Raw genomic sequence first — 22,651 nt, 5'->3', positions numbered from 1 at the left:
TTTAATTACAAATTCAGTTTCTCTCATAGAGGTGGGACTGTGCAGGTTACCAATTACTTTCTGAAATAAGCTTTTGTAGTTCATGACTCTTGGAGCCTTGTTCATTTCATTTAAATTGTCGATATTTATGGACATGAGACTGTTAATACCATTGTTTTCTTTTTAATACCTTTGTACCTGCAGTGATTATGTCATTACCTCTGTTATTCCTGACATTCTTAATAGTTTGTTTTCTCCTGTTTTTCTTAATTAATTTGGTTAGATTTGTTAATTTTATTGATTATTTCAAAGAACCAATTTTGAATTTATTTTCTCTATTTTTCTCACATTTCATTGACTTCTGCTCTCATCTTTTTTATTTTTTTCTCTTCTGCTTACCTTGGTTCAAATTACTCTTTTATTCCCCCTGGCTCTTTAGGATGGGAAGTGAGGTTACTGTTTTAAGGTCTTTTCTCTTTTCTAATATTGGTGTTTACTGGTATAATTTTCCCTACTGCTTCATGAACATCCCTCAAATTCTGATATGTTATGTTTTCATTAAGTTCAAAACAGTTCCTACTTACCCTTTTTTGGAGGTTTTTCAGATACCTTTTTGTTACAGTATGAATAATTTTATGTTCATAAATGCCAACAGTTTAGATGAAATGGACAAAGGGGTTTTCCAGATACCTTTCTGTTATTGATAATCCAGTTACAATTTTAATCAGAGAAACACCTGGGAACTTTTAAAATGTATTGAGTTCTGTTTCATAGCTTAGAATATGGATTACCTTGATAAATATTCCATGAGCACTGGGAAAGAATGAATATTCTGCTGTTGTTGGATGGACTGTCATCTAGGTGATGGACATACCGGTTAGGTGAATTGCTTTATGTCTTTGTTCAGACATCCTGCATCCTAACTGATTTTCTGTTTACTTGTTCTGTCAATTTTTGACTCTCCAGCCTTGGTTGTAGATTTGTACATTTCTTCTTGCAGTGCCATCATTTTTTGCTTCCTGTATTTTGAAGTTTCTGTTATTGATCTATTAACATTTAGGAATGTGATATTTTCTTGAATGGACCCCTTTGTCAGTATGAAATGACTTTATCCCTGACATTTTTCTTGGCTTTTGTTTATGTTGAAGGTTTCTTAAGGGAGGGGCATTTCTGATTTTTTGAAAGTGCTTGAAGAGGGATTTCTGGGTTATGTGATTTAAATCTTTTTTATATTTCCTAACACTATGCCAGATTGCCTTCCAGAACAGCTGTACAGATTGATCATTGTTTCAGTGTTTGTAAAGTTGGGAGATCTGGTGTTTTAAAATTTAAGATATGTGTAAAGGTTGACTGGACTGTGGAATTTATGTAATCTGTTTTGTAGAAAATTAAAATGTGTATTTTTAAAACTGTCAGCAGTTCGTTATATTTTTTGTCTCTTGTGGTGTTATATCTTGTGTCTCTTGTTATATATAAGCAAAAAAAATGAGTCTTTTTAATAGTTACATAAGAGGAGAGAATTCGTTTTCTTCTAGTTTATTTAATATCTTCTAATATTTTTTGTGGCATCTTCGATTATTATCTTTTTTTAAGTTTTTTTTAAGATTGATTTATTTATTTGTACAATAACTGGGGTACAGGCCAGAGGAGCAGGAGGGTGAGAGAATTCACCAGTGACAGCGGGGAACAGAACAGACAGACGGACCGAAGGCACTGCTGAGGGGAGCAGGGGGCGAGACAGGAGAGGTCTGCCGCGCCATGTGGGCTTTCTCCCTGTCTGGCTGGGGATCGGACTGGTGCTGCAGAGGCTGTGGACAGCTTCACAGCACTGAGCTCAACCTGCTGTGCCACTGGGGTGGCCCGATTACTATCCTAGAGATGATTCTCAAAACAATGTGCTTACCTCTGGTTGGGTACAATATTTGATTTTAAATCTATCAGTGTGTGGAAAGAAGTTTTATATATAAAGTCAGATGTTTCTAAAGGTGCTTTCCAAGATTAAATATAAAATACCGTGCCTCAGATCTGATGGGAATTGTGGCTGCTTGTGCTTTGATAGTGCCTGGTGCCGATAACAATAAAGCAAACATTTGATTTATGTATCTTTTTGATATGTAAAGTTTTCCCCTAAGGAAGTTTCACACATGATCTAAGAAATGCACACACTTTTAATATACCTTTATAAAAAAAAATGCATGCAGAGTATGACCTGTTTGGATTTGTTTGATAATTCTGAACTGTCTTTTCATACAGGAGTCTTCCAGAACCTCTTATGACCTATGAGTTACATGGGGAATTTATTGTCCCAGCCAGTAAGTATTCTTTGGAGGTACATAGAGTGTTGTAGGTCGCGGTATATATAAGTTGTAATTTCCATATGAAAATTTTAATTTGATGTTATTGTTATCTGTGTGAAATATAGAGATGGTTTTAGAAGATGTCTGGTTTCTTTATCCTTTTAGAAGGTGCAAAAGGGGCAGTTATGATACTCATTTCATTCATAGATGTTTATTTCTTGCCAACTTTGTGCGAGCCAGTGATAGACACTGGATATATAGAACCATGAAGATAATGGCTAATTTTCTAGCAAGTATTAGGACCTACATACATATCTGACAACATGAAGAAAATGTTATGGGAACACAGAAGTATTTAGCTTGCAGAAGGCTGGGGAGATTAGCTGATAGGGAGAGATCAGTAGGTTGGAAATGGCTTCGCATTGAAAGATATTTAGGTAGAAATTATAGGCAAAAGGAATATTGTCAGATAATTCTAGAAGCCCACACAGTAAGTGATAGAGAGTAAATTATATGCGATAGAATATGAAAATGAAAAAGGCCTGCAATTGGTAAAATATTTATGATATTGGGTTTTGGTGCGTTTTAGTCTTTGAAGCCCTCTTGTCTTCCCTATATTATACACCTCAGTTTTTATGTTCAACATGTGGTCTTCTGAAATAAGGTGGTGCTAGGTATTTAAGAGTTAAGGATGTGAAGATTGAGATGTGTTAAGTAACTTCCCAGATTATGGGGATCTTGTTTTAAAATTCAAAACCCAGCTCTGCCGGCTAAAACCGGTACTGGTTTTCACAGGTGCACTGGACAGTAGCTGTAATTGTATTTTCATTTCCTTGATTTTTTTCCCCCTTGGAAGCATTCCATAGTTTAATCTGTTGAAAAACTTAGAGCAATTCCTTTGGGTCCTATGTTATTGCTGCCCCAACATCACTTTAAATGTTATCTTCTTGTGAGGTCTTTACTCCAGCCAATGTAAAGCTTCATAGTAAAGAAGCGAAGTATAGGTTCAATTAGACTATATATAAAATAGGCTTTTGGAAAAAGCAAAAATACCATTCTATGCACATTATTTTTCATATGGAAGAGTTTTTTTTTTGTTTTTTTTTTTTTTTTTTTAAAGAGAGTTTGTGTGATCAAGGAAGTGGGGGAAAGTTTTTTTGGCAAAAACTCAAGCAAATGCTTCGTTGTTTTGATTTCTTCCCTGTGGCATTTTTGGCAAACCAGGGGAAGAGAAATGAAACTCTGGTTGGAAGACAATTGTTTCATGTTCGCTTGCAAAACTGGAAAAAGCAGAAATGTGCCAGTTTTAATCTAGAATCCTTTGAGAATTGGAGAGAGATAAAGTGATTATCAAACAAGGTTTTAATTATGAGTTAGTGTCATTATAATGGTCATGCCTTATAACTGAAGCCAGCGAGTCTGAGATGTGAGTGTTAGTATATTTTGCCAAATGAAGGCACTTCATCAAGTGGTGATGAAGTCCTTGGTGGTGAGACATGGGTTTAAAGAGTTTGCCGAGGCTCTTTGAATAATGTGGTGGGAGAGGTGGTATAAAGACAGAAAGTATCATCACCTACCCTGATGGCTTGCTAACTTAGTAGGGATGCAGTGAGAGTCTTTACAGTGATTTGAATTGCAGGCCTGTTCTACAGAAATACTGAAACGACTGTAGTTATTGGCATAGGTTTTTTCCTAAGTGGAGATGTGGTTGGAATGGACCTGTGGTTACCTAATTTAGTGAGAAAAAGTAAGTGTATTAAATGGGTGTGTTTTAGGCCCCAGCATTTCCAGTGTAGATTTTAATTTTTTTGTATTTGAATCCCTTGCGAGGATTCTTCTCTCATGTGCCTCTCTCAGATGCTTTAATCTTTTGCACATGTACTTTCAAGTATTGCATAAAACCGTTTACCAACATTAGCTTCCCCTTTTGAATATTGTTGGAAAATTGGAATCGCGGTTAAAATATGCGATCATTTTCTGTTAACAATGTCAGAGAGTGCCTTGTTTTGCTCAAGTGTCTGTCTGCTGAGTCGACGGCTAAAATTGCCCAGCATCACCATCTTTGTTGCCGCCTCCCACTTCAGCATGGAAACTCATTTTTGATTCCTTTTAGTCATCTGTGGTGGTTTCCATCTGTTCCGCGGTGTTGAGATGTCTCCTCCACCCTCCCCGCTGAGAGTTCTCAAGGTTTCCCTGGGTCCCTTTATCTTCTCTCATCCGTTTCTTTCCTGCAGAGTTCTGTTGAGAAAGCACCTATGAGTTAATTTCTGGAGTTCATTATACAAATAGGACTTTCATTTCTTTGTTGTTACCACAAAAAAAGGAAGCATGTTTTGTTCTTCATTCTAAAAGAATCAATTGACTTGCTGAATGTATTGGGGAATTAAAAAATTTTTTTTGAGATAATTAAAAGAGTCTCAGCTCAGAGAGTTAACTAAAATTGTTAAAAGGAATGAGAGACCATCTGTCTTGGAAAATTACTCCTGGGCTTTTCCTATAGTTACACAGACACACCACTTCACTCCTGAGACTTCTGGTCACCAAATGGTGCCTCTCCTCCCCCCAACCAATTCATTTAGTTCGGTTCTGATTCTAGATAGCGGTGACATCAGTTAAGGACTCAGCCCCACAAGAGTGCCTCCATTTCAGACATGTCACCATTCCCACGTTGTTCCTTATACCTCTGACTGTCTATAAATCAGTGTTCCCATACACCCCCACCTTGGATATGAGAATTTTCTAGAATGGCTCATAGAAATCAGGGAAAAACTTAGGTTTACCAGATGATTATATAATAAAGGGCTTGGTAAAGGAGATGAACAGCCAGGTGAAGAAGTACACAGGGCAAGGTCCAGACAGGCCCTGAGTGCGTCTGTCCCTGTGGAGTTGGGTGTTACCCTCCCAGTCTATAGATGTGTTCCCTTACCTGGAAGCTCTTGGAACCCTGTGCTATAGGGGTTTTTATGGGGTGTCATCATGTAGGTAAAATTGATTATGAACTCCATTTCCATCCCCTCTCCCTTCTTTGATAATGTGGTTGAAAATTCTTAGTTTCCAATCATAGTTTGCTCTTGTCAGCCAGCACCCTTCTAGGAACCAACAAAAAAGTCACCTCCTTTCAATGAATGATGTTCCTGTCAGTCAGGAAATTCCACGGGATTTAGGACCTGGGTCTCAGATACTCCCCTGTCACTCAGAAAATTACAGAGGCCCCAGCTAGGAGCTCTGTGTCAGAAAGTAGGTGCAAAGACTAAAATTTGAACAAAATATTCACTGAGCATCTTTATTTAGAATGATTTAAGATTTCTGTGTGAGGGGCCTCCCTGGTGGCACAGGGGTTAAAGACACAGCACTATCAAGCTATTGCCAGCCATTGCAACACAAGTTTGAGCCCCAGCCGGGGCGGCTGACCCACATGGTGCAGCAGACCTCTCCTGTCTCCCCACTGCTTCTCTCAGCAGTGTACTTCGGTCCTTCTGCCTGTTCTGCTCCCCACTCTGTCTCTGGTGAATCCTCTCACCCCCTGGCCTGCACCCCAGTTCTTTTATGCATGAACAAATAAGGAAAAAAAAGGTTTCTGTGTGAGGAACACACACACGCACACAACCACACAGCTATTATTATTTCGTACCATCTTGTGAGAGGACTAATGAACTTTCGGTACAGAAATTCCTAAACTAAGCATGCATTTTATACTTGGTCTGTGCAGGGAAGCTAGCGAATTTGCCCACATGGTGAAGGTGTTGTAGGTCATGGCCAGTGTCTGGGCCTTTGGGCTCGGAGTCCTTGATATGTCACAACACTGGTAAGAGATGACCCAAGTGTCAGGGTTGGACTCCCGTTAAACTTAGGTTAAGAATGGCAACCAGGCCCTCCCTGGTGGTGCAAGGGGTTGAGACGCAACCTATGAAGCTATCCACAGCCACTGCAGCATGAGTTTGATCCCTGGCCAGGAAGCTACCCACATGGTGCAGCAGACCTCTCCTGTCTTGCCCGCTGCTCCCCTCAGCAGTGTATTTCAGTCAGTCTGCCTGTTCTGTTTCCCACTCTGTCTCTGGTAGATCCTGTCACTCCCTGCACCTCTGGCCCATACCCCAGTTCTTATATGCATAAATAAATAAATGTATATATTTTTTAAAAGAATGGCAGCCAAAGCCTGGTGCCCAATGTGGTGTCACATGGAAAATTTCCCAAGGATGAGAATATTTGTCTTGCTATATTATTTTTTAGTATTTTCCTTCATTTCATTGACTTGCCAGTTATTTGCACAGCTATGTAATTATGTGATTATATCTTCAACCTTCCTGGAGGCACAGGTTTCTCTGATCCAATGTCAATACTAACCCCCTTTTCACCCTTCCCCCTTCAGTAATCATTATATTTTTCACAGAGTCTAAGAATGATTTTTTTGTTGTGTTATGACAGCTTGTTTGCTTTGGTTATTTATATTCTGCAAATGAGTGAAACCATCCGGTAACTGTCTTTCACTTCTAACTTATTTCGCTAAGCATCATCACCTCAATTCCACTATTTTGTCCCCAGAGGCACTTTTTCATCTTTTTAGTGTAGCTGAGTAGTATTTCATGGGGTATGTGTTCCACAGTATCTTTCTCCAGTCAGCTGTTGATGGGCATTTAGGTTGGTTCCTTGACTTGGCTGCTGTGAGTAACACTGCCATGCACGACTCCTTGTATTAGGTCTTGCCAGGTTCGGTATGTTTTCTTCCTGTAGTCAAGCCACCTGGGAAGCAAAAATATAACCAATAAAACTCTGTCATCCTTTATGGTGAGAAATAGAACTATTGTAGGATTTAGGGCATTAAATCCTGTTGGTATACCCAGAATGTTCTATCCTTGTCAGTAAACCAGCACAAGGAACAAGATGAAGGCATGTGGTCTTGGGAGAAAAGACGCAGGAGCGTGCAAATTAAAGAAATGGAATGCTTAAGTGACATGGAACCATCTTAGCTGATGGAGTGATGTATGCCCCACAGAAGAGCTGCGGTGCTTGTCTTTCATCAAAACTCCTTGCTCCTTGGGTGGTTATTGCTAATGCTTCACCAAAGTTTCCCAAACTTCCCAAAATTTTATTGACTTATGACATCTAAAAATTGAATAATTGGCATTCATCTGATGTGTGTCTTTAATAAACTCTAGTAAATTAAAATAATCTTTTCTAGTCGCCATTAGCTGACCCAGCATCATAAGCATCTAGACAGCCAGTTGTTGTGGATGCCGACCTAAGGCTTCACAGTTAAAAATGCTTTCACTGTTTCCGTAAACTCCTAATTCTCGGGCCTGCTTCGGGAACTTGGTGCTATGATTAATTTGGTATCCTAGTTTCAAAAAAAAGTTTTACTTTTCATTCTACATCTCTTTATAGCAATAAAAATATAATAAGAGGCATATAGCATTAGCAACTGAAGAAAATTTACCTTAGAAGACTTTTTGGAGTACTTTAAGTTATAACTGGGCTGTCGCCATGTGGAAATGGCCATTGATAGGAAGCTCTGGTTAATGTCAACATAAAACAAGCAAGATGAAGAATGTAGTTGCATTTTAAAGCCTTACTGAAAAATATTTCTTTGGAAGAAGAGGGAAAGAGCAGATTTGGAAAAAATGTGTGTGTGTGAGATTTCAAGCAAGATGAGAGTAGGAAGAGGACTCAAGAACGGCCGTGGAAGGTTTTGACTTTATTTTTCAAAACTGATTCTGCTATTTTTAGAAACGAAGAGCCTTATCCATAGAGGGTGGGAAACTATTTCCCTAGCAAATCTAAAAATATTAAAAGTAGGTTTTCTTTGGAGAGAGATGTTAATTCATGATAGAGTAGTCAAATGACTTAGGAATAGCTTTTTAGCGCAGAGTTTTCAATCTGAAATATTTGAATGTACAAAATGAAAGTTATCCTTTGTTTTTTTTGGAATTTCTGACTTTTTTTTAGCGCCTGCTTTAATTTTATTTTTCATATCAAAGCTGTGGTGGAAAATGGTATTATATTTTTGTTGCCTTAAGTTTTCACCAGCTTTTATTTAATAGGGCTTTATTGCTAAAGACTTGATTATGTTTTCTTCCCTGCCTTTTGACAGCTGTCCATTTGCTTTCTGTGACAAATTGAGTCCACATCCAAGTTTTCAGTCCTGTAGCAAGCTTTGATGATTTGCTTTCTGGTTTATCATTCACCTTTTTCATTTCATAACCTTTGCCTCCTTATTATTAGTAACCACTGTCTCAGTGTCCTCGGTTGTGAAATGTCATTGCTTACTCTCAAATAAGACTATTGGAAGGTGAACTGGAACAAACTTAACTGTCCAAGCTTTGGAAGCTACTTGACTTTTCATAACATCGATGGTGAGGAAGTCCCTTTAATGACACGGACAGATTCAATGACCTAGGCTGTTGAAACATTTCATTACAAAAAAGGAAGGGAAACTCTGGAGGGATTAAACCTAAAAGGTCCTGACTCATCCTTCTTAGAGTGAGGTTTGTCATGGGTACTTTTTATTAAGTGAAATTTGTGTTGTAAAATAACCAAAATATGCACAACTAATGTGTATATCTCAGCGACCCTTCCCCAAGTGAAGATACCATGTAATTAGCTTCTCCATCAAGAAATTGCTTATTATCAGGACCCCAGAAGCCCTTGTGATCAACCAATCTAGAACCTACATGGAATCCTCTTCCCCCTTTCATGTTCTTGAAGTTTAGACCAGTGTTCTCCTGTCCTGGTCACATCAGGGCTGGGGGCTGGGTGCCGGATAACTCACATTAGCCCCTGTGTCCCAGAGGCCCCTGATAAATTACAACCAGCCAACCCTAGGCCTCTTTACTCTCTCCCTCCTGTCCCTTTCCACAGAAACTGCACTACAGCTTCTTGCCCCGTTTTTCCTCGACTGACCCTGGTGCTTCCCCTGGTAGACCAGCAGGGTATGGCAGGTCCCCTGCTTCTGGGGACCTCTTGGTGTAAATTGCTTCATTCATGACAGCCGCTTCTGTGTCTGCGTGTCTTACCACACTTGAGCAAAAGAAATCCCGATTGCATTTCAAATAAGCATGTTGAAGTACCGGAAGGTAGAATTCTTTTTTTGGAAATAAAATTCAATCCAAACAGGGGATATCGTATTTGCTGGTATTTTATTTGCAACCTTTTGTGGAGCTGTGATCTAGTGACCAGCCTCCCTCATATGTGTGGTGAACAGATGAAGTGCACTGGAAGGAGGCCCCACAGGAGCTCTGTTCTTCCATAGGAACAGAGGAAAAGGTGCCAGATGTAACTACCTCTTCAGGGGGGCATAGGAGATAAGCTCCTTTTCCTCCTACAGGTAGCAACATGTGCTTAAATTCTGGTTGAAAAGGTGAACAGATGAACCATTGTAATCGATTTTTAGGAATATGCTTGGTTCTGAGTCCCATCCTAACTGAACTGTTTTTCTTTTTTCTTAAAGAAAGTGGCAGCCCAGAATCTCGTGTTAATGCTATCCATTTCCTGGTCCACAAACTGCCAGAGAAAAATAAAGAAATGTTGGATATTTTGGTGAAACACTTAACAAAGTAAGCCTCTTTTTCGTCTGAACTTTGTTTTGCTCTGGGTGCTGTGTGGGGATCTTGGAGTCGTAGCGATTGGAACTGAGGCAGTGTACACGATACCTCGGACCGCACCTGGAAGGGCAGGCTGGAGATTTGACTCATTGTGTGTGTTTTGGACAAGAGTATTGAAATAGGATGCTCTCGTAAAGTCGGGTAATTATTTGCTTAACATCGCTGCCAGCAACTCGGGGTTGATGTGAAGTAAGAGAAGAGAATATTACACATTTCCCTGTACACAGATTTTGGAAATGTGATTATAAGACTGTTAGCATATTTAGCTTGGTTTCACACCTACCTAACTCTCTAAGTTTAAACATGTCCTTTAAGTTTACTTAATCCAGTAATAAGTAGTTATTTCATAGGGTCCATTCCTTTCTTTTTACTTCCTTTTTAAAAAAGTAAGCAAAATTGAATCATTCAGTTGAGACATTAACTCTTTCTTCACATAAAAATGACTCCTACGTCACAATAATTACAGAATTTTAGAGACGAGAGGAAGATGAGGGAACATTGTGTTTTAGGACCTTTATTTTAACAAAAAGGAAAACTGAAGGCCAGAGGGTATTGACACCTGCCTACGGCCCTAATATTAGTACAGCCAATCATTCATTTGGCCGAGGTGCTAGTGAATACAAAGATACAGAATTGGATAAGATAGACAGAGTCTCTAGTTTGAGGAGGTCCTGTCCCTTCTTTCTATGAGGGAGATTACAGATGAATTTACAAAGTGAAGTGAGGGGGTGGAAAATACATGTCAGGTGTGAGGCTAGAGAGAGGGTTGTTATGGAACATCTCATTGTGAATGAGACCTTTGAGTGGAGACTAGAATTCAAGGGCAGGATGACCATGGACAGTTGTCCAGGTTGCTCACTGCACAGTAAGTAGTTGTGGACTGAAGGGGTGAGAATGAATACTCTGACCAAGCTCTGTGTGCTTTTGAAGGAAATTCTTAGAACTGCATGTAGCCTTAGAGTCTCTGGAAGCAAGGGCATAATAATCTGGGGAAAAAAGGGGTGTTTTAAGTAGGAGAGAACAGCCGGTGTGAGGACACACATCTGGTATATGTGGGATTACTCAGAAAGCCAGTGTGGCTAGAGCAGAGTTCAGAGAGAAGTGGGAAGTAGACAGGGCCTCAGCACGTAGAGTTTTGTCAGATCTGCTTATTTTAGGGGTAGACCATGAGGACAACCAAATCTTGGACTCCTGGTTTTTAGGGAAATAGAGCGGAATGGACAGAGCAGAATCCTGTACTTTGCAGCTATTGCCTGCCTTTTACCCAGAGACCTTTGTTTATTCACCTCTTCCATCTTAGTGTTTCAAATCACTCCAAGCAGAACCTGATGACGGTGGCAAATTTAGGAGTGGTGTTTGGACCGACTCTGATGAGGCCACAGGAAGAAACTGTGGCTGCCATCATGGATTTGAAGTTTCAGAATATTGTTGTGGAAATCTTAATTGAAAACCATGAAAAGGTAAGACTTCTTCGTTAATAGTTGCTGGTTTGGCTGTAGGACCATGTGACGTACAAGAGCCTCTGAATTTTCCCTTCTTTTGTTTTTATATGATTTTATTATCATGGTGAGCTTGGTTCTGTGACGTTCTCGTTGAGCTTCAGCCCTGGTAGACTTCCATAACCTGACGCTTCCCTGGTCTTCTCTTGTCTCATTGGTTTAAGGAAGAAACATTTGTGATGAAAGTGAATTTGTGCCATGCCATTGTAAACGATTTAGAATTTTGTAGCCTTTGTGCCTGTCTTTGGATTTCTCACTGAAATTGTTTTTCCGTATTAGCTAGCCTACTCCCCCAGCTGTGTTAATAATTTCAGGGGGACCCCAGGTTAATATTCTCTGGTTTAAAGTGAATAATCTTTTAGGTGACACGTCTTATTACCTGTTCTCTGTTAGAGTCTTTCAAGAACCTTTAGACTTTTTATTCTATCAGTGATAGATCTGGACCTTGCTAATCATTTTTCTCACTTCTGCCTTAAAAGATAGGGAATTTGAGACCTGTTTAAATGCGGGGTCATTTGTTTAAAGCTTTTTTTTTTTTTTTAGATTAGCATTTTTTTTATCGATTGCATTATAGCAGTTACATGTTTCCAGTGAGGTGTTTTTTTTTTTTTTTTTTTTTTTTTTAATTTGAGATTCTGTGAAATGCGTGCATTTGGTGCTGGGATGTAAGGATGTTTATTACAATCCTGATGTAAAGCAGATCAAATAAGGGAGTTAGAACCCTGTTCTGGAGCCTGTATCCTATCGCCCTTGCCCCTGTCTGACGTGCTACGTAATTTGCTTATTTTCTTAGTTGTTAGCTCTTTCTCCCTGCTAGACACTGGAGGGCAGCGGTCTTTCTGTACACGTAGAGTAATATGTGGTACATAGCAGATGCACAGGAACACTTAATGATGAGTTGATGTATGCAGTATGGTTTGAGGGGAGAGACCAAGTGGGAAAGAGACTGAGCAACACAGGTGTGGTCCCTTTACGGGGAGCAGGGCAGGAGATTTTTGGGGTTCTAGCTTGTGCAAATACTGGATCCCACTGAAAAGATGAAACTCGATTGGAAAATTTTCTTTCCCAGTATAGTGACAGCAATTTGTTTATAGACATGTTTGGATATCTTTTGGGGGGCCGTAGCTGGTGATGAATTTATGCCTGCTTTTATAATCCTGTCTCACTGTCCTTAAGCCACATGCACTGGGCTCGCCAGACAGCTTCATGGAATGATGGCTACTGTGCACTTACAGAAAAAGAAATGAGACCACAGCTTTGAGACAATGTTTGGTGGCACAGCCATCATTAGATTAAGTCCCAATTAGGGAACTTTTATGCAATTTATTTGTGAAAATCTGGGCTCTGTGTCTTACTCTGGCATAAAAGGATTGGCATTTCATGCTGCGGCTCCTATTTTCTTCTCTTATTTGAAGCTGGGACGTTAAGTACCTGACTTTTCTGCTGGGAAGTAGATAGTGCTGCTTTTACCTTGTTAACAAATCTTACAGGAATTTCCAAGTGGCAACGATGATCCCATTATAATAGTTAGAGCAGATCAAATGGGGCCAGCTCGCGGAGATGAAGCTTTCCAGAGCTGAGTGGAGGGCTCTTGGGTTCCCTCTCCCTCGGTGGCCAGGCCCCACAGTGCTGTGAACACCCAGCCAGTGTTAATTCAGATCCTGGGGTTCCTGTCAAGGTGTGAGGGGTGCACTGTTGAGCCTCAGACTCCTCATGGAGCGCATCAGTTTACCTTTGGAAGCAGAGGTAGTTGGGGTACCTACTTTGGGGGAAGGAGGAGGAGAAGCTGTTAGCTTGGGTTAGTTCATCTTTCTGAGAACAATTACCCCATTACCTGGCTTTTCTCTCTGATGCCATCCTTGTCCACTCAAGCTCATCCCCTGAGCTTTGTTCCAGCTCAGCTGGGCTTCTCTTCAGAGTCTGCGCTCTGCTATGAAGGGACCATTTCTGCTGACGAGGAGGTGCGCAGCAATACTTTGTATGGACTCTGTCCCCGGATGAGCCACAGGTTTCCTTGGCAACTGGCCCACACAGACCACCCATAGCACCTGTGTTTGACTTGAGGGTAGCGGGGTGGGGGGGTGGGCAGTGCCACTCAGACATGTTTGCAGTGGGAAAGAGAAGGAGAGAGATAGGAGAGGCTGAGAAGAACTGTCTTGTGAGGAGATACGAAGTGGTGATCACAGATAAGCAGAGCAGAGATGGGAACCTGGAGAGGGGGCGGCAGGCCTGGGTAGTGTCCAAGGAGAGGACCCGGCTGTGGAGGATGACAATTGAAGGAAGATGATTTCTTTTCTTCAGTTACTTAGTTTTCCTCCCTGAGAATGTGAAAAATGTTGACACCCAGGCAGAAGAGGCAACTTTCAACCTATAATGAAAGCAAGAAGGTTCTCTGTTAATTTTGGAGTAAGAAAAAAACTCCTCGTTAATCTGGTTGGCGATCGCATTTTATCCTAGCCTCTTGCCTGTTTTTATAAAACCCATATGTACTTTATAGGAAACTTATTCCATATGTTTTGGCTTCATTGCCACATAATACATTGAGACTCTCTTTTAAAAGAAGTGTTTGGAGGCCAGAAACATTACCAAGGCCTTGCTGCTCTTGCCTTTCCCAGGTGGACCAGCACGCTGTGAAATTCCCAGGGAGTTTCAAGTTGGAGCTGTGCCGTAGCACTTGGGCATATTAACATGTATCTGCTGTGGGTTAATTGAGTACATTTGAAGTGTGTGTCTGTTCTGAATCGGACATGATGTGAGACTGGGGGCTCACAGTGTGTCCAAGGGGGCGATGAAGACATGGCCGGTGGTAACTGCAGACATGCTGGAGACTCGGTGTGGACAGACAGACAGAAAACTGCTGAGGCTGCAGAGGAGCCGGCATGTCCAAGTGTGAGGGATTTGGAAAGATTCCTCAGTAGGTGTCTGAAGAGGTTGTGGAATGGGGTGTGACAGGTGGAGAAGCTTGAGGATTGTGTCGTCAGAGAAGCACAGAGCTAGTGTGTTCTGGAAGGGTTGCCCCTGTTGGGAGCAGGTGGAAAGGCAGCGGCCAGGTACGGGAGGCTGGAGAGCGCCACTGTGGGCTTTCATTTGGTTTTACTGATACCGGGACCTTGCGTGGCTTCCAGGTAAACTGCCTCAGGAGGCTGCAGCTGGCAGTGAGGGTCATCACAGTAGAGGGATAACAGGCAGCGAGGGGTCTGGGGTGAGAGTTCCAGGGTGGAGAGCTTCTGGTGATGTGTCTCTGGTGATGTGTGTGAGATCAAATCCAGGGACTAGATTCGTGGGGTGTCTCAGAGGGAGGATGAGAACGCCATCGGAAGGGTCTGATGATGTTAATAATAGGGAGAGAAGTTGGTGCGGGCAGGGGTGGACCAGTCCCATCCAGGCTGCGCTCAGGGGTGCTATCACCTGGCCAGCCTGCAGGTAGCGGGGACCCAGACTTGTCAGAAGACTTGTTTCTCCAGCAGAGATGAAGGTCGCTGGGCCTTGCAGAGCCCTTCCTTCCTCTTTGCTGTGGAAGTGCCTTCCCCAGTCCACATGAAGGCTGTGTCTCAGCCATTTGAAAAGTGCAGGTGAACTTGACTGAGCAGCCTGGGGCTATCAGAGACAGTAGTCAATACAGGTTAAAATCAGGAAAGCTGTGGTGACCGCACCCGAGGGGAGGAAGCCTATGTTGTGAAAAACAAACAAGGACATAGGAAAAAAAAAAAACAAAACTCAAGTTCTGCTTCCAAAAAAATAAATAATTAGGGGCCATGTGGCCTTATGTCACTGGATTAATTTGGCACAGAAAGTCCCTCAAAGGCCCTCCGTGTGTGAACTTTCCATTTGGTTAATTTCTCCTGAGCATGACCCCGAAGGCAGGAATCAGTTTGGGTAGCTTTATTTCTGTTTTCACACATAAGCTCTATTGAGCGCGCCCCATGAGTCCCCTCATTTTCTCAAGGGTCCGGGTGCTGCAGTGTCGGCGGCCGGGCTCTCTCTGCTTCTGGTCAAAGCTCCCCCACCCCTCTGCCTGGGCTTGGCCAGGTCTAGGTGACACTCACCCTCCTCAGATCTGCTCCCTCCTCTGTGTTCTGAGCTTTTGATAAGAAACCTTTATGTTAAAAAGTTTTAAAAACTGGAGTCTTGTCAGTATTCCTTAGGTGAGTCAGCCATCCAGAACAAACTTGTCCTCCTCCTTCCATGGGCTTGCTCAAAGTCTTTATTTCTTCTCCTACAGGTATTTCTAGAATTACTGTTTTTCTTTTAACGATCTCTTAGGTAGTCATAGGAAAAGTACCCCCAAGCCATAGAGATCGGGGGACTTTTATCGGCCTTCTCTTGATCAGGTAGTGATAAATTCTGTGGGTCTGTAGTATTATGAGCTGTTGCAGTATTCTATGTTGCTCATTAACTAGAGATAAGAGTATCCACAATTTAGGGGAGAGTGAAACCTAATTACCCAGAGCTTACTAAAGAGCTGTCCTGACCTGGTATTTGGTTCAGGATAATCTGGAGATATTGATGAACTAAGATCGGTCATGGATCAGTGACTGATGTCACTAAGTGATATGCACATCGGAATGTGTTATGTTCTCTCCATTAAATCATTGCTCTATCTACTCATCTGTGTGTGAAGTTATTCATGGTAAAAGTGACCTGATAGTTGGTGTACAGGCCAGACGCATGGGAGGGTGAGAGGATTCACCAGAGACAGACAGAGCGGGGAACAGAACAGGCAGACTGATGAAATATACTGCTAAAAGGAGCAGCGGGAGAGACAGGAGAGGTCTGCAGCACCATGTGGGACCCTTGCCGTCCGGTGGGGGTCGAACCGGCTCTGCAGAGGCTGTGGACAGCTTCACAGCACTGCGCTCAACCGCCTGCGCCACCAGGGGAGGCCCTTAAGTCACATTTATTAAGCTGTTCCCTCCTTGCCTCACGAAAAAAAAAATTTGTTTTCTAGAAGTCCAGCACTTAGTGAGAAAGACAGCAGTGCCACCAGCTCTGACTCAGCAGAAATCTAGTGATGTGGCCTAACTTGTGTTTGGACCTAGGAGAAACTTAGTAACTTTCTTTGTCCAATGCTGAGTTAAGACCCATTCTGCACTTCCAAGGTGGAATGTGCTAGGTAGGAGTTCCTTTTGTGAATCAACTTTGTTGTTTCTTTAGAAGATACTTACCCATTCCATTCACTGCCAGGGAGGTGGGCCTGCAGTGAGTATAGTGGATAAAATTACAGAATGCAGGATTCTTTTTCCTGAGCATTCTGGTGTCTTAGGGAAGCAGTTCCACCTAAGGGTTCCAGAGCGCCTGGTGCTGCACATGCTCTTGGCTCTTGTTCCTCCGGTCTGTGCACAAACAGCTGGCCCTGCCTGAGAGGCCAGGTAGTAAGTAGTGTTTTCTGCAGTTTGTAGGTGAATGCAAGAAGCCGAAGCTTGGAGAGTCGACATAAACCTGTCCAAGGTTGCACAGCTTGCTTTATTCATTCATAACCTGTCTGGTTCCAAAAAGGGTTTCAAGCAGTTAAATCCCACAGTTAGAAGTACCTTGTGGTCTGTCTCTGGTCCCAAAAACAACAAGACTGTATTTTTTTCCTTTTAAGCTTAAATGATGCATAGTGTCTCCGCCGATATTTCTACATGGCTGCTTCCAAGTTTCAATTGCACAAAAGTGCTTATGTATGTCTTTGTTGGAATGTGTGGGAGTAAGAAAGGAAATCTCTGTATTTGATTTCGTGAAGTCACGCGCTTTATATAGTCACTACAGCTGTGCGTGCCAGGGCCTGGGCATGTGCACGAGAAAGTTCTGGTTAATCAGTGCCCAGCTGGTGTATTGTTTGTCGTCATTATTCCTTATTCTTAATTACCAAAAGTGCACATGGGCTGCAAATAGTAGATTGTGCCAAACCAAATCTCTAAAGTGGTTGGATTAATAGGTTTTGAAGGAGGTTTATCATCCCTTGTGAACGCCAGTCATTTTGTGTTTGCTCACGTGAGGAAAGAGTGTGCCTCAGACACGGACAAGATCTGGATCCTATCTAGACCTGTTATTCTCAGTATCTGCCCCCTGCTCTCTTTAATTTGTGGCTGGATCAACTTTACTTTTTTTTTTTTTTTTTTTTTGGTATATTGAAAGTGGAATTTATTTATAGACTCTGCCTTTTTTTAAGTAATTGTTTTTCTTTCCTTACCTCAGCAATAAGTAAACGTGGAAATATCCCTTCTCCAGGGAAGGCTTCAAAGGCTGGGCTTCTCTGTTGAGGTGGAAATGAGGACTGCTAAGCGGATTAGTCATCATTTTCAAAATTTGATGAAGAAATTAGGTCATTTGTGCTTAACGTGCTAACGAGCGCAAAGTGAGCAGTGTGTATTGATGGATGGATGGGGAAGGCCCATTGTTTCTAGAGTATTATTCTTTTATTCCCTGGTTCCTGCAGGCTTGGGCTTTTGCCTACAATTCCTAAAGCCGCAGACACATCTACTTTGAATGTTTTTGGAAGTCTGCAGTGGTTTTACCCAAGTTCCATGTAACTTAAAAGAAAACTCTCTTAACTTTATTATTCAGATGAATCCAAATGGTTGTAAAAGGGTCCTTATCCTCTCTTGTTTCCTATTCTTGGCAGCTGTCTGGTTCATTGTTTTCCATCAGTGATTCCTTACCGGTTTTTATATTTCATATCCCCATGAGGATCTGATCAAAGATAACAATCCCAGTTTCTGAAAAAATGACAAATGCATATACACTGTTTACATACGATTCCTGGGCAAACACAAACACAGTGTCTATGGGAGATCTTAGTTAAGGACCCCTGCTTGGATGAAGTAATTCCATGAAAATGTGTCCCATTTACAGACGATGGAGAGAGTGGGGGCAGTAGTGAAGTATATCAAGCTTTACTTGCAGGTTGCCATGGTGATAGTATATTACTTTCTGCTTATTTATTTTTGATTGTTATCTAAAACAGATATGCAGGTACATGCTTTAAGATGGCAGAGTATAGACAGATCTCAGAATCTTACAGCATAAACCAAAAATAGTTTAAAAGAAACAAAATGCCTTGGTGATTATCAGCCAAATGGAGGAAAAGATGCAGGACCAGCAAATGAAGTTTCTAAAAAAGCACATGGTTCAGCTCTGTTTTCCTTCTAACTCAGCTTCCCACGGATGCAAAATGGATCAGATGCTTATGCAATCTACAAAAGTCCCCCTTTGGAAATGCAAATCAAAACCGCTTCAAATATCATCTCATACCTATGAGAAGGGCTGTTATCCAAAAGTCAAGACACGATGGGTGTTGGAGAGGATGAGGAGAGATGGGACCCTTTTCTAGTGGGGATGTATATTGGTGCAGCATTGTAGAAACTGCTTAACACATTAAAAACAAGAATCCATATGATCCAGTTATCCAACTTCTGCACTGGCCACTTAGGACAGACACTCCTGCTGAAGGGCCAGGCCTCTGCTGGAATCCTGTACGGGGCTACGAAGCAAGAGAACTTAGAGGTGGGCATTTTGGCAAACCTGAAGTCAAAGGCCAGTGTGCAAATTGCCCTGGTCGAGTCCTTATTCTCCTTATAGCCCTGGGATAGAGATGGACGTTCGAATTGTGTCCCTTTGAAATTCATGGGGACTCATAAAGCCACAGTTTTGAATGTGACTACATTTGCAGATGGGGTCTTTAAAGTTTAACTGACATCGTCATAGATCCCTAACCCAATAGGATTGCTGTCCTTAGAAGAGACAGAGAATGTTCCTTGCATGGAGGAAAAGCAGTGTGAGGCCACGTCGAGAAGGAGCTATTGGCAAGCCAAGGAAGAAGAAACCAAGCTCTGCTGTCACCTCGGTCTTGGACTTGCAGGCTTTTGAACCATGAGAACATAGATTCCTGTTGGTTAAGCCTTCTCATTGTGGTGTTCTGTTGTGGCAACTCTAGCTGACCTAAATGCCATGTGCTCAGTCTGTAGAACTTTGGGCAGGCAAAATTGTAGCACATAGAAGAAGAAAACAGACCCAAAACATGGGAAGAGATTCAAGGAGATGTCACCCGTAGTGTAGTGGTGTGAATGGAAAGTGTTGACAGAGCTGCCCGTTTAAAACATCAGTGTAATTGAAATCAGCCCAGAATAACCCGTGTGGAGCTACGTGAATGTAAGCAGCAGGAGGAGACAAATGTAAACTGTGGATGAAGAAACTATTTTGGAAGAAATACTGATTTAAGAAAGAGAAGAAATGAAGTTACTAAAATTGATGTCTGTGGAGGAACTAAATTTCCAGTAAAAAGGGAGTTCAAAAATAAAGTGGTGAAAGACAATTTTTAAAAGGCACTTGCTAAGAAAGCAGACTGACACCTAAAAAAAAACATTTCAAGACAAATGAACAAATTAAAAATGGAAATGAATAGACTCAAAAGTTAAATAGATTGTACCACCAGCGATGAAACAGTTGTATTCATTGAAATTAGAAAGATATAGGACGTCAGAAACTAGTGCACACGGCGGGTGAGGGAGATCTCTCTCAAGACTCTGCTGGGTAGAGAAACACGGAGGGCAGAAATAATCTTGGTGGTGAAATAGAAGAAACTTTTTTTCCTGAATCAACGGGAGACCTTAATCTGATCAAAGAGTTTACTGAATTTGGGGAAATGTCAATTCTGTATTTTAAGACATCCAGAATTTCTCCTTAGAGAGATAATATTGTGGTTCTGTTATTGGATTTTGAGGAAAAAAAAATTCCTTTGGGAAGGTACATCTGCTCGCCTCATATTTTCCTACAGCAGCTCAGAAGACAATAAAGTAGTGTTTATAAGTCTTGAATATCTACTTTTGGGCAAAAAGAAACCCCAAATTTCAAAAAGACAAACAATGCAGACTGCTTTTTCTGATCATAACACTCGAAATCTAGAAATTAACAACAGTAATAATGATAGAAGGAAGAAAGTTCCCTGGACGTGTGAAATTTAAAAACTTTCATGATTTATGGGTCAAAGGAGAAACTTAAGAAATTACAGAATATCTAGAAAAATTGGAAAAGACGCATATCAAACCTTTAAAACAAGGGCAAAAATTATATCTTGAAGGAAGCTTATAACCTAAGTAATTGTACCACTAAGCCAGAAAGAATGAAGTAAGTTAAACTTCCACTACCCAATCCCCCAATTTGAAGAAAGTATATAAAAGATGAAATTAATAAATTAAGAAAAAAAGTATTTTTAAAAAATAAATCTCAGGTTTTATGGGGGCAGGGCAGTGAGGGTGCAAAATAAAGAAAAACAGATAAACTGGGCCAGACTTGTCAAGATAAAAGCAAGGTAAGGGGTGTGTGAGAAGATTCACATATAGAAACAGGAATAATATGGGAATAACCAGAGATACACAATACATAGAATTTTGAAAATCTGAATGAAATTAGTGAGGAGAAACAAAAGACACCATTTCGAAGTTCTGCCATCCATTCCTCAGAAAGCACCAGACTCCGATATTGTCAAAAGTTAGTTATTTTAAACTTGGAAGAAACAGTTTAATTGCTTGGTATTTAAACTGGTTCCTGGCAGAGTCAAGGTAAAATTCAGGTTCTTTATATATGACACCAGGAGGGCCGTCATGCCAAAGTCTGTAAGAGAGAAAGTTGTCGATCAATTTTATTTATGAATATTATGCAGAGATCTTAAATAATACATCCACAAATAACAGCAGCACTTTAATAGACTAATATTTCAATCTAAGTTGAGTTCATCCCTGAAATAATGAGGACAATTCAATATTAAGAAACGTGAATATCACATACCATGTTATTAAGTCCGAGGAGAAAATCTTTTATTAGAGGCCTTTAAAGCACTTGGCAGAATTTATATCAGTTCCTAATCCAGTACTTTAATAAAGCAGAAATCATGACTACTTCCTAAAAATAACTTAAAATGTACACTTTAACACTTAAGTTAGTGTTCTGTGTGCTCCTTTAACTGTTGATATGCTTATCAAGCCTTTGAACATGAGGCTTGACACACTTTGCTGTTACTAATCAAAACTGTATTAAAAATACTAGACAACAAAGGAGAGAAAAGAAGGAGGAGGTATAGAATACTGAAGGGGAAGGTTTTACGTTATTTACAGATCAGCTGGTATACCTAGATAGTGCAGGAGAACAGATTGAGGTGCTATTAGATAAACTAAAATGATCCCTTGTAGTAACAGACTAAAAGTAATAACTAAAATGGCTTCTTAAAAGCAGTAAGAATGAGAACATACAGTGGGGGATTGCATCTGTTATAATTGTGATCCCAAAAGCTACATTACCTGAGTGGAAGCCCAAATCAAGAAAAGATAAACTACCTGAGTCTCCATCAGCCTGAATCAGGAGGTGAAGAACACCTGTTTGAAGAAGGCTGTAAAGTTCCAGTAAATGACGGGAGAGAAGTTGTCTCTGGCACTGTGGGTGCGAATGTGAACTAGAGTAGCCTTTCTGGGGCAGCTGGACAGCAAAATTTTAAAATGCATTCATGCTTTGAAGGCAGTTTGTCTGCTACAAAGCACTCTACAGATATTCTCCCCAAATTTCGTATCAACATAGAGTGCCACATGCATCTTCATGAGAAAGCTCCAGAAACAAATAGCCTTTAGCGGTGGGCAAGAGGAGTCAATAAATTATGTGATGGCTATGAGAGGAAACTCTTGGTGGTCCATAAAAAGAATGAGGTAGGTTTGTAAATACTGACAGAGGTGGACACAACCAAGGGTGGCCTCCAGTGATCCAGACCCTTGAGTGCCGGTGGGAGTGGGGCTTGATTCTAGCCAGTAAAATCAAGGGTGATGGGCCTTCCTGGTGGCATAGGGGGCTGAGCGAAGCACTGCGAAGCTGTCCACAGCTTCTGCAGTGCAAATTCGATCCCCAGCCCAGCCGGCCAGGGAGCAACCCACATGGCGCAGACCTCTCCTGTCTTGCCTGCTGCTCCCCTCAGCAGTGTATTTTGGATAGTCTGCCTGTTTTGTTCCCCACTCTGTCTCAGGTGAATCCTCTCACCCCCCTGCAACTCTGGCCTATACCCCAGTTCTTGTAGGTATAAATAAATAAATCTTAAGAATCAAGGGTGATGGGATATCTTTCCCAGGCATATGTTTTGTTGGGAAGACAGAGCCCTCAGTCCTGCAGTGGCAAGGAAATTAATTCTGCCAGTGACTCCAACGAGCCTGTACGCGGATTCATCCCCTGTTGAGTTTCCATAATGCAGACTTGTTGATACCTAATCACTGCCCTGTGAGCTGAGGACTTGAGCAGATGAACCAGTTACAATGGGCCT

General features: G+C 41.3%; 1 protein-coding gene across 7 annotated transcripts in view; it reads left to right on the top strand.

The window, feature by feature from the left end:
- Nucleotides 1–22,651, top strand: part of ARHGAP10 (Rho GTPase activating protein 10) — a 253,278-nt gene that overhangs the window by 175,212 nt on the left and 55,415 nt on the right. For all 7 annotated transcript variants that reach the window (XM_054690276.1, XM_054690272.1, XM_054690274.1 and 4 more), the window contains 3 exons: nt 2,233–2,291; nt 9,721–9,826; nt 11,175–11,334. In XM_054690276.1, coding sequence (XP_054546251.1) covers nt 2,233–2,291; nt 9,721–9,826; nt 11,175–11,334 — 325 coding nt within the window. The remainder of the gene's footprint in view (nt 1–2,232; nt 2,292–9,720; nt 9,827–11,174; nt 11,335–22,651) is intronic.

The sequence above is a fragment of the Talpa occidentalis genome, unplaced genomic scaffold (assembly GCF_014898055.3).
Source record: "Talpa occidentalis isolate TD23 unplaced genomic scaffold, MPIMG_talOcc4v2.1 talOcc4.8, whole genome shotgun sequence".
Taxonomy (NCBI): Eukaryota; Metazoa; Chordata; class Mammalia; order Eulipotyphla; family Talpidae; genus Talpa; species Talpa occidentalis.
Note: the sequence above shows the minus strand (reverse complement) of the source record. Positions and strands in the feature narration are given on the sequence as shown.